Raw genomic sequence first — 13,791 nt, 5'->3', positions numbered from 1 at the left:
GGGGCCATGATTTGAACAAACTTGAATCTGCACTATGTCAGAAAGTTTTCATGTAAAAATCAGCTTTTCTGGCTCAGTGGTTCTTGAGAAGAAGATTTTTAAAGATTTTTCCTATATATTTGTATGTAAAACTTTGATCCCCTATTGTGGCCCCATCCAACCCCCAGGGCCCATGATTTGAACAAACTTGAATCTGCATTATGTCAGGAAGCTTTCATGTAAATCTCAGCTTTTCTGGCTTAGTGGTTCTTGAGAAGAAGATTTTTAAATGACCCCACCCTATTTTTGCATTTTTGTGATTATTTCCCCTTTGAAAGGGACATGGCCCTTTATTTGAACAAACTTGAAAGCCCTTCACCCAAGGATGCTTTTGGCGATGTTTGGTTGAAATTGGCCCAGTGGTTTATGAGAAGATGAAAATGTGAAAAGTTTACAGACAGACGGACGCCGGACAAAATGTGATCAGAAAAGCTCACTTGAACCTTCGGTTCAGGTGAGCTAAAAAATTGTTGGAGACATTTTGCCTGATCTAATAGGTGTGTTTATTATTAAAACAAATTGATATTTAAGTAATTCCACTCTTGTGTGACATCTTAGGTTTATGCAAAATCTTTATTTCATTAAAATTTACACAGGGAAGGTAAAGATAATGGACACTGATTAATCTCATAACCCTTATAAGCCGTGCAAAATTTAGAGTTTAGAAAACAAATCCCTCAATATACCAGAGGTGAGATCAGGTACGTAAGAGGAGTAACCATCCCCTGTCAACTGCTCACACTCACTGTGAGCCCTATATCTTGATCAGGTAAACAGACTTATCCGTAGTCAAAATCAGTGCGATAAGAATATGGCCTAACAATTGGCATGAAAAATGTCGGACATGAATGAAACAAAAGTAATAATAACAATGTAATTATAAATTAGAAGGTAAAGTCTACCTTAACAGATCAAAGGTCAAGGTCATAATAATCATAAATATAATGTCTTGGAATGTAAGTAAATGATACTGTAATGTAAGTAAATTTTCCACTTTCATTTATTCATTAAATGCTGTTCTTATATTTTCAGAATGATGCCTCGCAAAGCAAAAAGTGCTACTCAGAAAGCCAAAGAGCAACGCCAGAGAATGCGTGAGAGGCGAGGCGAAGCTTCCAAAATGAGCAACATCTCTATAAACTGTCCTGAAGAGAGCAACATCTCTTTAAACTGTCCTGAAGAGAGCAACATTTCTTTAAACTGTCCTGAGGAGAGCAACATCTCTTTAAACTGTCCTGAAGTGAGCAACATCTCTTTAAACTGTCCTGCTAATATTGAGAAACACAATGAAAAAGTAGAAAATAACAAAATGAAAAATGTTATTGAAAAACTAGAAAATCGCAAAATGAAGGATAATGAAAAACTAAAAAATGAAAAAATATAAAAAATGAGAAACTTGAAGTGAAGACACAGAATGAAACACCAGAAATGGAAAAGGGGATAAGAAAAAGAACATTGAATGATAAATTACGAAAAAGAGAAAATGCATCATTTAAACATCACAAGAGAGACAGAATTGAAATGAGAAATACTATTGTTCAAGGTAGTTTTCATCAAGGAGATGCAAGATTTGGGACAAATAGTGGAAAACAGTGTGTTTCAAACAGTTTGTCTGCAATAGTTCATGCGAAATTAAAAGATGTGAATGAATGGGATCAAGCATTTTTAGACAATGTTTTAATGAAAGGAAACGAGATATACACATGGATTCATGGAAGAAATGATTTGTTACTGATTTCAGATCTGCCAGATATGATGGAAATGTCTGGAGAAATGATACATATTAGAATGAAAAATTCTATAACAGCAACTGTTGATTCAGCAGGAGAAATTGATTTCAATGCTTTTGGAAATTGCCTGCCATTAGATCTTGCAATTCAAGAATCTCTCATTGAAGCTGATGGTTGTTTCATCTGTGCCATTGATAAAACTTTTATGGTATTGAAACAAGACGGCAACTTATTTTTATTTGATTCACATGCAAGAAACAGTTTTGGATTAGTAGATCCAAATGGTAAAAGTCTACTTATGCAATTGAGAGATCTGGACCATTTGTATGAATATTGCTGTAATTTAATGGTTGGAATAATGCCAGAAAATCAATGGTTTGAAATTACAGGTGTAAATATCACAATTCAAGATTCTTCACTTGAAATTGAACATGTACTTGACATGAATCAAGTAGAACATCATGTGAACAATAGCTGTGACTCTAATCCAGGTGTACTTACATCAGAAATGAAAGATCTCACTCAAAAACATGTGTATGAATCCCTCAAAAACCAATCTTCAGATGTGGAGATGCTATCAAAACATGAAAAGAAAGGTGAAATTCATAAATGTAACAGTGATTTTATGGGCATAGAAATCTTATCAGACAATGAAAATTCAATTCAGAATGATTCAGACCTAGAAATTTTGTCAGAAAATGAAAATCCTGTCAGTTATGAATTTACTTCCCTGTCAGTTACAAACAAAAGGAAATTATGTAAAATCCTGAAAATTTCATCTAAACAAGTGTCCAAAAGAATATCTGGAGTTACTTGCAATATGGGTCCTCCGAAAGACACAAAAGCAATAGGAAAAGATGGGAATTGTTTATTTAGAGCAATTTCTTATGCTGTTTCAAATAGACAAGAGCACCACAAAAAGGTTAGAACTGCTGTTGTAAACCACATGAGAAAATCTGCAGATGCTTTGAAATCATTTCTCCGACCAGAATTTCAATCTGTTGAGGATTATATCAAGGTATCTAAAATAGAAAATGACAGTGTCTGGGGAACAGAACTAGAAATTTTGGCTACCACTGATCTTTTGAAAACTGACATTTTCAAATGGGTCATGGCTTAAGTACTCATCCTCTCAGATATGCGGTAACAATAATGTGAATGATGAATCAATATATCTGAAACATACTGGCAATCATTATGAACTTGTTACAAATGTGAAAGGTCAAGGACAATCAAAGTTAGAAAAAGAAAAAAACAAGTATGAAACGTGCCAGGAATTCAGGAATAGAAAAAGAAAGATATCAAAAGAGACATTCATATATGATAAAAATGCAAAAAAGGAGAAATATGAAAAGGATGTAGAGTTTCAGCAGAAAATGAAAGATGCAAGCAAAAAGAGATATCAAGAAGATTATGATTTCAGATTACATGTTAAAAATGCAAGTAAAGAAAAGTATGAAAATGATGAGTTCAGATTAAAAGTTCAGAATGCGAGCAAGGAAAAGTATGAAAATGATGGAGAGTTCAGATTGAAAGTTCAGAATGCGAGCAAGGAAAAGTATGAAAATGATGGAGATTTCAGATTGAAAGTTCAGAATGCGAGCAAGGAAAAGTATGAAAATGATGGAGATTTCAGGTTGAAAGTTCAGAATGCGAGCAAAGAGAAGTACAAAAGAGAAGATGATTTCAGGGAATTTTTAATACAGTATAGCAAACAAAAATATAGACATGATGAAACACATCGAGATAAAATCAAATATCAGGTGTCTGAACGTCGAAATGCTCAGAGAGACGAATGTAAAAACATTGAAAATGTTCTTACAAAATTCCGTGATGAAGTTAAGAATGGATCAGAATATGTGTGTGCATGTTGCTTTAGGCTGTTTTTTCAAAAGCAGGTGCTCTCCTGCTTGAAAGAGAAATATGATAGTACATTATTCGAGACATTCATTTCTGAGAGGTTTTTGCACAAATGTGAAGCGAACTGTGTTTCAGAATGTACGTTCATGAGAACAAGTAAAACGCAGCTGTGGATTTGTTATACTTGTCACAGAAAGTTAGCAAATGGTAACATACCAGGTGATTCCTTTGCAAACAATCTTGAGCTAGAGGAAGTTCCAAAAGAGCTTGGTAGCTTAAATACATTAGAACAGCACCTAGTAGCATTAAATATACCTTTCATGAAAATTCTTGGTTTACCAAAAGGAGGACAAAAGGGTGTTCATGGTCCAGTTGTGTGTGTGCCATCAGATTTAAGAAAAGTAACATCAACTTTACCAAGATCAGAAGATGAGAGTCTTTTACTGAAAGAGAAAATTAAAGTATAAAGGATATGAGGAGTACCAGTTCGTAAATCCAAAACATCTAGAGGAAGCGTTGTTGTTCTTGAAAAGGAATAATGCGTGGTATTCCGAAATTAGAGTAAATGAAAATTGGCTTAATCCTATTCCCGAGGAAATGGAATTAAATGACGATAATGATTATGACAAAACACCTGTAACTGTGGACACAATGATGAATGACAGTCAAGTAACAGAGACTCTTATTTCTAAAAACAAAGAAACTGAATCAGAGTCATTTCTTGATGAAAAACTTCAAGGTGTACAATTAGATACTTGTTTACAGCCCGCAGACATTGGTCAAGAAGTATTAGATTTATGTTTTGATCAAGTTTTCGAAATTTCTCCAGCAGAAGGAAACAATCCTCTATCAGTTTTACAAGAGGAAGGAATCGAAGCAAAAACATTCCCTGTTCATTTTCCAACTGGTCACAACAGCTAGAATGTTTGACCATAGATTCCATGCTTTCCTGAAGGAAGTTATTTTGTCAGATGCTGAACCCATTGGAAAAGTTCTTGACTATTTTTATAGAGTTGAATTTCAACAAAGAGGTTCACCACACACACACTGTTTGTTTTGGATAGAAGGAGCTCCAAAATTTGACACGCATTCGGAAGAGAGAAGTGAAAAGTTAACCCTTGGAAGATACTTCAATAATCGGTTAATGAGTGTTGAAAATAGATTTGCAAGAGACACATCGTACATTTTTTTTGCTCAGTACTTAACGGAATTGAGTCGAGTTATATCGAATGTGCAAATTTCTTTAAGAAAACAATCAGGTTAGTCTTCGGAGGGCAAACAAATTGCCGGAGAAATGTTATGTGACAAAAGTACTTTGAAGAAACTTTTCAAGAAAGATGAAGCAATTAAGTTCTTGAAGCCTGTTGGAGGAACACCACCCTATTGGCAAGCCGCACAGAAAGATATCTTTGCAATGATACGCCAGTTGGGAATACCGCAGTTCTTTTGTTCATTTTCATCAGCAGACTTTAGGTGGACAGAAATGGTAGAAACAATTCTTAAACAACAGGGTGATAATAGAAAAATAGAAGATCTGTCATGGAATGATAAATGCAAAATCTTGCGCAGTAATCCAGTCACAACAGCTAGAATGTTTGACCATAGATTCCATGCTTTCCTGAAGGAAGTTATTTTGTCAGATGCTGAACCCATTGGAAAAGTTCTTGACTATTTTTATAGAGTTGAATTTCAACAAAGAGGTTCACCACACACACACTGTTTGTTTTGGATAGAAGGAGCTCCAAAATTTGAAACTGACAGCGATGCAGATGTTGTTCACTTATCAATAGATATATAACATGTGAAATACCAAATCAACATGAAGACCCAGAATTGCATAACATTGTTATGGCTGTGCAACAACATAGCAAAAATCATTCAAAATCATGCAAAAAGAAAGGAACAGTTTGTAGATTTAACTTTCCTAGACCACCATCTGAGAGAACATTTATATCAAAACCGCAAGACAATGTTGAAAAAAGTGAAGAACAATTGGCCAAGGAGAGATTGTCAGTTCTGTGGGATACTGTAAACAACAGTGAAAATGTAAATGACTCCACTTAATATTTACTATTGAAAGCAGGAGTGACTCAAGAAGACTTTGAGAAATGCTTTAGTTTCATCACAAAAAGAAACACTGTTGTACTTAACAGACAGTCCAATGAGATTTTTACGAATCAATACGACAGGCATCTTTTGAGAGCGTGGAATGCAAATATGGATATTCAGTTCATTTTAGATGCATTTTCTTGCGTTGTTTACATCATCAGTTATATCAGCAAAGCAGAACGAGAACTAGGACTACTTCTGCAACAAACAAAGAATGAAGCCGTTGATGGAAATTTAAATGCTCAAAATGCTATGAAAAAGGTTGGTACTGCATATTTACATCACAGGGAAATAAGTGCACAAGAAACAGTTTACAGAGTTACTGGATTACGATTAAAAGAGTGCTCGAGAAAGGTTGAATTTATTCCAGTTGGGGAAAATCCCTGTAAAATGAGTATTCCTTTGAAAGAAATTGAAAAGAAGCAGAGGTTTAAGAAACCAAAGCAACAAATAGATTGTACAGAAGAACACGTGGATGAAGAAAGTGAGTCAGATATTTGGATGATCAGTATGGTTGATAGATATAGAGAAAGACCTGACACTGATATTTTTCAAACGATGTGCCTAGCAAGATTTTGCTCAGAATTTGCAGTTGTGGTTGAATCACAGTTACCAAAGAAAGTTAATGAAGCAACTACATTCAAACTTGATAACAATCTAGGATACATCAGAAGGAGAACAAAAACAAAACCAGCAGTAATTAGGTATCCCAGGTTCTCAGTTGAGACTGCCACAGAGAAATACTATCAGAGTATTTTACAGTTATTTTTGCCATACAGAAAAGAATTGCAATTAAAACCCAGAAAGTTTGAAACATATGAGATTTTTTATAAAATTGGACACATCAAATATCCTGGTGAGGAGACATTACAATCAGTGAAAGAAATTGTAGACAGAAACATGTCAGAATATGTAAAAGATGGTCAAAACATGGAAGAAGCAGAAAGAATCTTTGATGCACAAGGTCCTCAAGAAGATGCATGGTGTGAATTATGTCCAGAAACAGAAGCGAATAGAATAGAATGCATAGAAGAAGGGAAAAATACAACAGTGGAAGAAAATGAGTACTCAGATCAATCAGTACCTGATTTGAATAGAACAGAAACATCGAATGTCACGGGAACTAATCTTTTGTTCTCAACTTTTCCAAAGAATGAAATAGTGCCACTTCTTCAAACTCTGAATTCAAAACAAAGGCAAATGTTTTACACAGTAAGAGACTGGTGTCTTAAGAAAAAGACATATAATAACAGACCATTTTGACATAACTGATATAAAAACCCTGGCTTACCCCTGGGATCATCAAATTTACAATTTTGGTTAAGGACTACCTGCTCTTAAAGTATAAACAGTCCATAAGGTCTCAGTGATTCTGGGGTCCTGAAATTTAAAATTTATATACTCTATATCTAAAAGATGCTATAATACAAAATTTGAAAAGAATTAGAATGGTAGTTATTAAGAAGTTAAAAATGTATCAATTGTTAATGCACAACGGATGATATACAACGTTAGATGACAACCGATTGCAATAGGGCGACTGAGTTTACTCAGGCGACATAAAAATTCTTGTTCTAAATATCAAAGATAAACTTTATCATTAGGAACAGTATAATGATAAAATGTGTTTTTAAAACTTAAGAAATATGTTTGTAAAATGTTATTAATTGGGTTTATATACTTTTAGAACATAAAAATCACGGTGCTGGAGGAGATGGATATTAGATCTATTAACAGCAGATACAGTGCAAATGGTAAAACAAATAAATTCCTGATTGCTGCATTAATTGAAGGCCAAATAGAAAATATTGGTACTTTCAAAGAGGAGTTCGCCATGAAACTTAAAAAGGGGAACCAGTACAAAATATTCAGAATTCAACACCATGATGTCTATGGATTTTAAATAAAGAAGGATAGTGTGGTAAGCATTCAGTTTTTCAGACAAATATCATTATACTGTTAAACATATCATTTGACATACAGTAGATAACCCCCCCCCCCCCTACACACACACACACACACACAAACATATATATATAAGCGTGCAAATAGGAATGAACTCTTAAATTAACATAACTACACATTGAATTTCAAATTATTTGGATACACACCCCGGGCAGGGGTGGAAGTGAGTATCCAAATAAAGTGAAAATTGCTATTCAATATATACAAATATATATATATATATATATATATATAAACTTATTACATATATATTCCTATACTTTCCATGACTTGATAATATGCATTTTTTAAAAACCATATATTTCATTAAATCTGTAGCAATGTTAAATTCAAAATATAATTTGTATTTAATAAGTGTTCATAATTTATTTCACACGCATCCTGAATTTAAAAACAAGAGGTCCACAGGCCATATCAGTCGCTTGATTATACTGATTAAAAGTATCATTAGTCCTGAAGGCCTGTGGAATTTAAAAATAATTTCCTGTTCTGGATATCTTAAGATAAATTCTAATGTTCATCAACAGTATGAAACAGGGTGTGTTCTTAAATCTTTAATGCCCTTAAAGGGATTGGTTCACGTTTTTCCAAAAATATTTTTCGTTTTTAATGTTAAAAATATAACTCATTTAATGTTGGCAACTAAAATTTGGACTGTTTAAATGCAAGGATAAGAGCAGTATCTTTAAGCTTTGATTTTGTGTTGTGTAAACAAAGACTCGAATCTTTTTATGTAAATAAACAAACCAGTGAAACCTGAATTTTGTAATTTAAAGCATCTTCATTTTGTAAAATCATAAATTCTAACTTTGAAATGACAAATTTTACCTAAAGTATAATTGAAATGTAATATATCTAATAAACTTGGATATATATCCATTTATTTTGAAAACTTCGTAAACAATAACACACATTAATCTTTGTTTTCAAAACAAATACTAAACTCTTTATAATGAGCTTCTGTCGTGATTAATTAACCTTTAATTTCTCAATATATGAGAGACTATAGATTTTGATCATTTAAAGTGGAAAACAAAATTTGGGGGGGAATTTTGAATCTGTCCCTTTAAAATTGCATACATTGATGAACATGCAGCTTTACATTAAAAATATTTGGTGACAGATGGAGAGAAAATATAAAAATGTCTGCCTCTGTAACAGAGAAGCCTCAGAAGGCATATTTTTGACAATAAATAGTTCTATGGATCTTAAATTAAAAATTTATGTAAATCTGTCATAATTTCAATGTTTCTGAAAATAATCAGAATTTACAAATTTATACATCTCAATGTACTTTTGTTTCAGATCATGGATACGAAATTCAGTTTAAATGAAACGGAGAAAAAAGTAATGGAGTTTTATACTCTTCCATTACTTTCTTTGAATGATGCAGCAGCAATCGAAAATTACAAAAGAACATCAATAGGGCCAGTGGAAATCCTGGAAGTATGTATTTTGCATATTCCATGCCAATAAATCCCTTATCTGCCATCTTGCAGTGAATTTAAATACAATGACATTATATTCCTTATGATAATGGATATACTGTTTAACTTCTGTTTTTAATATAATAATAGTTTTAAAAATGTTTATTCCTATGATAAAGAGGTTGACAGACCTCATCTGTTATCCGAGTAATAGATAAAAGCATCATTACTCCCAAGGACTATGAAATATTGAGAAAAAAGATTCTTGTTCTGAATATCCAAGTTAAAATTATAGTGATTATAAGAAAAGATTAGTTAATGCCCTTGAAAGTACCTACATGTATATTGATGAAAGGCTTTACATAATATATATAACATAAACATAATATGAAGAAGTTAAAAATGTAAACATACAATGGACATCTCACGACAGATGGAGATTGATTCTGATTGTTTTCTGAGTTTACTCAGATGAGTTAAAAATTAACAGATGACTAAACAGAAATTGACATTAAACAAAGTGCTCACATGAGATAAAATCAGAATAACTACCTATCTTGTATTTTAAAATCAGCAAAGAAAACGGGGTTGGGCCGTTACAACCAGTGGTTTTAACCGTTCCAGTAATACCCAAGTGGTTCATACTGATCAATTGTGATTTAAACTTGTTAATTTTCCTATTTTTGTACATTTCCTGCAGAGATGAAGATAAGTCTTTTCATTATATGGATCAGTTGTTGATTAATATTTTTCATTACATTCACAAGTTTAAGCTATCTGATCCATAAAACCCCTAATTATTTTTTCAATAATTGATTGTTTTGTAATGCAAAATTTAGTATTAAATGAAAGATAATAAACATACAGTGATTCACCAAAGGAATTTTCAAAATCGACATGACATATAAGAAATATCTGTTATATAGAGATTAATGTTTTCATAACAATAACATTTCCTCAACTGGATGTTTATTATACATTGGTTTCTCTAATATCCATGATTAATCTATACATATTTATGAATTAGCATTTTTTTAAAACTGTTGATATTTAAATTTTGTCATTTCAACAACTTTTTATCTATTCTTATTCTGTTTCACGAAAATGTGTGATTTATACTTCTGTTTTTGTATGTCTGACATATCTTTAAAAAGGTGGTAACATATACATTTTCTTTGGTTATTAATTGAATTAAACTATATTAAGTGGAAATTAATAAGGTTTTTACACTTTTAACCATTAATATTGATAAGTCACATGAAGATGGAGCTACCTTAAATGTTTATTTAACAGTTAAAATGAAGATGTTAAACAATTGTAAGGTAATTGTAAAACTAAGGAATTTGAACAAAAATCATTACATCTTCTTCAATTAAACATTCATTTACATTATTAATTTTAAATTATGACTTATAAGTATATATCATAAACTAATAGTGCATGTTATGAATTACAGTATTTACCATAATGGCCACTTAAACATTTAAAATAACTAATAATAAAAATAGACTATGTACTAACATTAACCAGTATTGACCGCTTTTAACCAGTAATGACCATCAGCCCAGTCAATACTCATATTGACCACTTTTTTGAAACTCTGAAAGGAAAACCTGTTTTCTCACTAATTGATTTATTGTTGACCCTGTAAAAGGACATAACTCATGGTTAATTAAGTGTTGATACATGTATTCATTCATTGGACAATAAAAATTTACAATGCTGTGATAAAAATGTCATATTTTTTTAATTTTACAGATTGGAGAACTGCAAACAAAAAACATGCTTAGGAGAACAGATCAGATTGGCCATGGTGGGAGAACTGCTCTCCTAACATTATGGGGGAAACCTGCGCAAAATTTGGACGTACAGCTGAACAAAACATACAACGTATTCGCAATAAAGCCCGGAAATGATTTTAATTATCAACGGTCTTATAATTCAACCATATCAATAACTTTCCAGGTAATTAAATAAATCTTTTCAGACAAATAGAAATACAAACTAGAGCAAAGTTCGTTGCAAAGCAACGAGAGGTCTTCCGTCAGAGCTGTGTGACATAAAAACCTTAAACTTGACCATATGTCCTTGGGTCAGGTCCTAATGCAGCCTCAATTAACATGAAAATCTGTTGTAAGTATGAAATCTAAATGTTTCTTCATTACAGCATATGGTCAGGACAGGGTTTGTATTTTCAAAAAAGTGAACTTGACAATATGAGCATGGGTCAAGGCCAGGACACTTTCTTTGATCATATGGAAACTTTTCTTTCAGTATTAATTAAAATTTGCCATTAGTTAAATCTATTAAGACTCTAATCAATTTTTAACTTTTAAACCTTTAGAAATGGTGCAAATGACCTTACATCAAGATTATTTATGTTATTGTCATTAATAATCTTTATGTGAAGATTGAGCTTACGGTGTATTTTTAAAAGTTGCGGTCTGGACACATTTGCACGGATAGGCGGACTTGGTGATATCTTAAACTTTGTTTGCTGGAACTATAATTAGTGTTCGGTAATATTGCTATCTGTTCTTCCGGCTCGAAGAGACAGTCTCTTTTGTTAGATTGTCAGATATTAATGGGAAGGTTTTATGAAAAGTAGTGTTTTATGATGTGGATATCATAAAAACATTGCTTTTCACCAAGGTGCAATGGGCAATAACGGTGACGGTTTTCCATTGAAATGCAACCTGTTTTTGGACCGATAAAATGCTGAAAATTGTAAATGATGTTGTTTTTCATCCTTGGATATATGTAACATCATCCCCCCTCCCCCGACAAAAATGGTTATCCTGCTTTCCCAAAGCATCCACAGATACAGAACAGGGAACAGTGGTCAGAAAGAGGACTGATATTGGTTTGTTTCAGACCATACTTCGATGCGTCGAGTCAAAGCACCTTATCCTGCTTGGTTGGTTTTTTTTTCTTTGAGTTCACCCTCGTGATTTTATGATTTATTTCAGATTTTTTGCGTCTTTACTGATCTTTTAAAATGTCGATATCTTTGGGTTTCTACGCTGCGGTTAGGGGCTTAAGTCTCGAAGCCCGCGTAGCAGTTTGTAGGCAGAAAGATAGGGGGTTGTGCATAATGCAGATTGAGAGGGCACGGTCGTAAATTGAGGCTTTTGTATTCTTTTGTAAAGCGTATATTGGCAAAATTAGTGGATAGTAGGGACTTCAACTTGCTGTGCATCCTCCTTTCACCCATGCCTGTGACTAGAAAGTCATGAACTGACGTTTGTCAATTTCGATTTTCTAAACTCTTGTTTTATTTATTAGTGTTCATATCTATTACAGAATTTTGTTACAAATCGTATACATTTATATGTGGTGTTGAGGTTGTATTTATAAGATGTATAATTCATATTATATATCATTTTGTCCTAAAGGAAGGGTAGAACCTAAATCAGAACTTGTCTCACAAACTCTGCACCCTGATAAATCAATAGTTATTCATTATTTGATATAAAAACTTATCGTCAATTCATTGTACTGAAACATTGCAGGTATAGTAAATTGTCAGCAGCTCCAGTTTCTAACGATGTTCAAAAATATTTTGATCCTTTATAAGAGCATAAAATCCGACTTGACCAATAGAATGTTTCAAATCACATTAAATTAACAGTAAAACCCCCGGGTTTTACGTGCCTGGAAAGGGCATGACCGTAAATTAACGATCTGTATTGTATACTGTCAAGCATATGTTGGCAAAAATATTGGAGGGTGGGAACTGGAACTTCCTGTCCTTCCACCAATCATTTGAAAAATCCGATTTTATTAAAAACATAATTTTCTGTAAATCGTTGTGTTTGCAAATTACATTAAAACGGTAATGTTTTTGTGTGTACATGTATTGCCGCTGATCGCTGGTACACATGCGATGGCTCCGAACTCGGGCAATCGAGCCATGGGTTACGTAATTGTAAACAAGAACAAACCCCGGTGTGTATGTAAAATGCTTGCAGTTAATGACGGAATGAAATGAGACTGATTCGATGTGGATTTCTGATGATTTTCTATACATGTTTAGAGTTGGTATAATCATGATAAGAACCCGTGATTTAAAAAATAAAGTTTATAAATTATTTGTTATGCTTACAAAAAGGATCCATTTTTTTCACTTTGTAGAGAATGCAGAAAGCTTGTGTATCAACTGGCTAAAGTAGAGTTAAATCACAGATTGCTTGTCCACATGTGATGAATCTCCAAAATTAAACACAATAAGACGCTTGAGATGTATATATATATTTGGGGCGCTCTTGCCTTTTTCATTTCACTTATAAAAACCGCATCTACTTGCACGCATGATTGTATTTAGATGAAATGAAATGAACCGACAAATAAATCCTTCTGTATGCAGACAATTATAAGTTAATAAAACTTAAAACTACTTCATTTTATTTAGTACGATTTTTTCTGACAATTAGAAACGTCACATACCCTTACCGTAAACTTATTGTGAGGAAAATGACAACCCGATAAATAATCAGGAAAATTGTGTAGGTTTTTTTAAATGTATGTATAACTTGACACAAATATTATGAGGTCCATTGATCACTAACTCGAAATGTTTGCGGTAGCATCTTTACAATTACTTTATAATTGAAATAAAACATAATATAATTGTTAATTAAGTATGATATAATGTAAAAGGA

General features: G+C 32.7%; 1 protein-coding gene across 4 annotated transcripts in view; it reads left to right on the top strand.

The window, feature by feature from the left end:
- Positions 1-13,791, top strand: part of LOC125664647 (uncharacterized) — a 39,843-nt gene that overhangs the window by 19,654 nt on the left and 6,398 nt on the right. For 3 of the 4 annotated variants that reach the window (XR_008800115.1, XR_008800116.1, XR_008800114.1), the window contains 4 exons: positions 1,072-6,950; positions 7,426-7,659; positions 9,009-9,149; positions 10,889-11,095. Coding sequence is in view for 1 of the 4 variants with exons in the window: in XM_056154741.1 (XP_056010716.1) it covers positions 9,012-9,149; positions 10,889-11,095 (345 nt within the window). In the remaining 3 variants the exon portion in view is untranslated. The remainder of the gene's footprint in view (positions 1-1,071; positions 6,951-7,425; positions 7,660-9,008; positions 9,150-10,888; positions 11,096-13,791) is intronic. The other variant, XM_056154741.1, reaches the window with a different exon arrangement.

The sequence above is a fragment of the Ostrea edulis genome, chromosome 1 (assembly GCF_947568905.1).
Source record: "Ostrea edulis chromosome 1, xbOstEdul1.1, whole genome shotgun sequence".
NCBI classification, from domain to species: Eukaryota; Metazoa; Mollusca; class Bivalvia; order Ostreida; family Ostreidae; genus Ostrea; species Ostrea edulis.
This window is presented reverse-complemented; position numbering and strand designations above follow the sequence as displayed.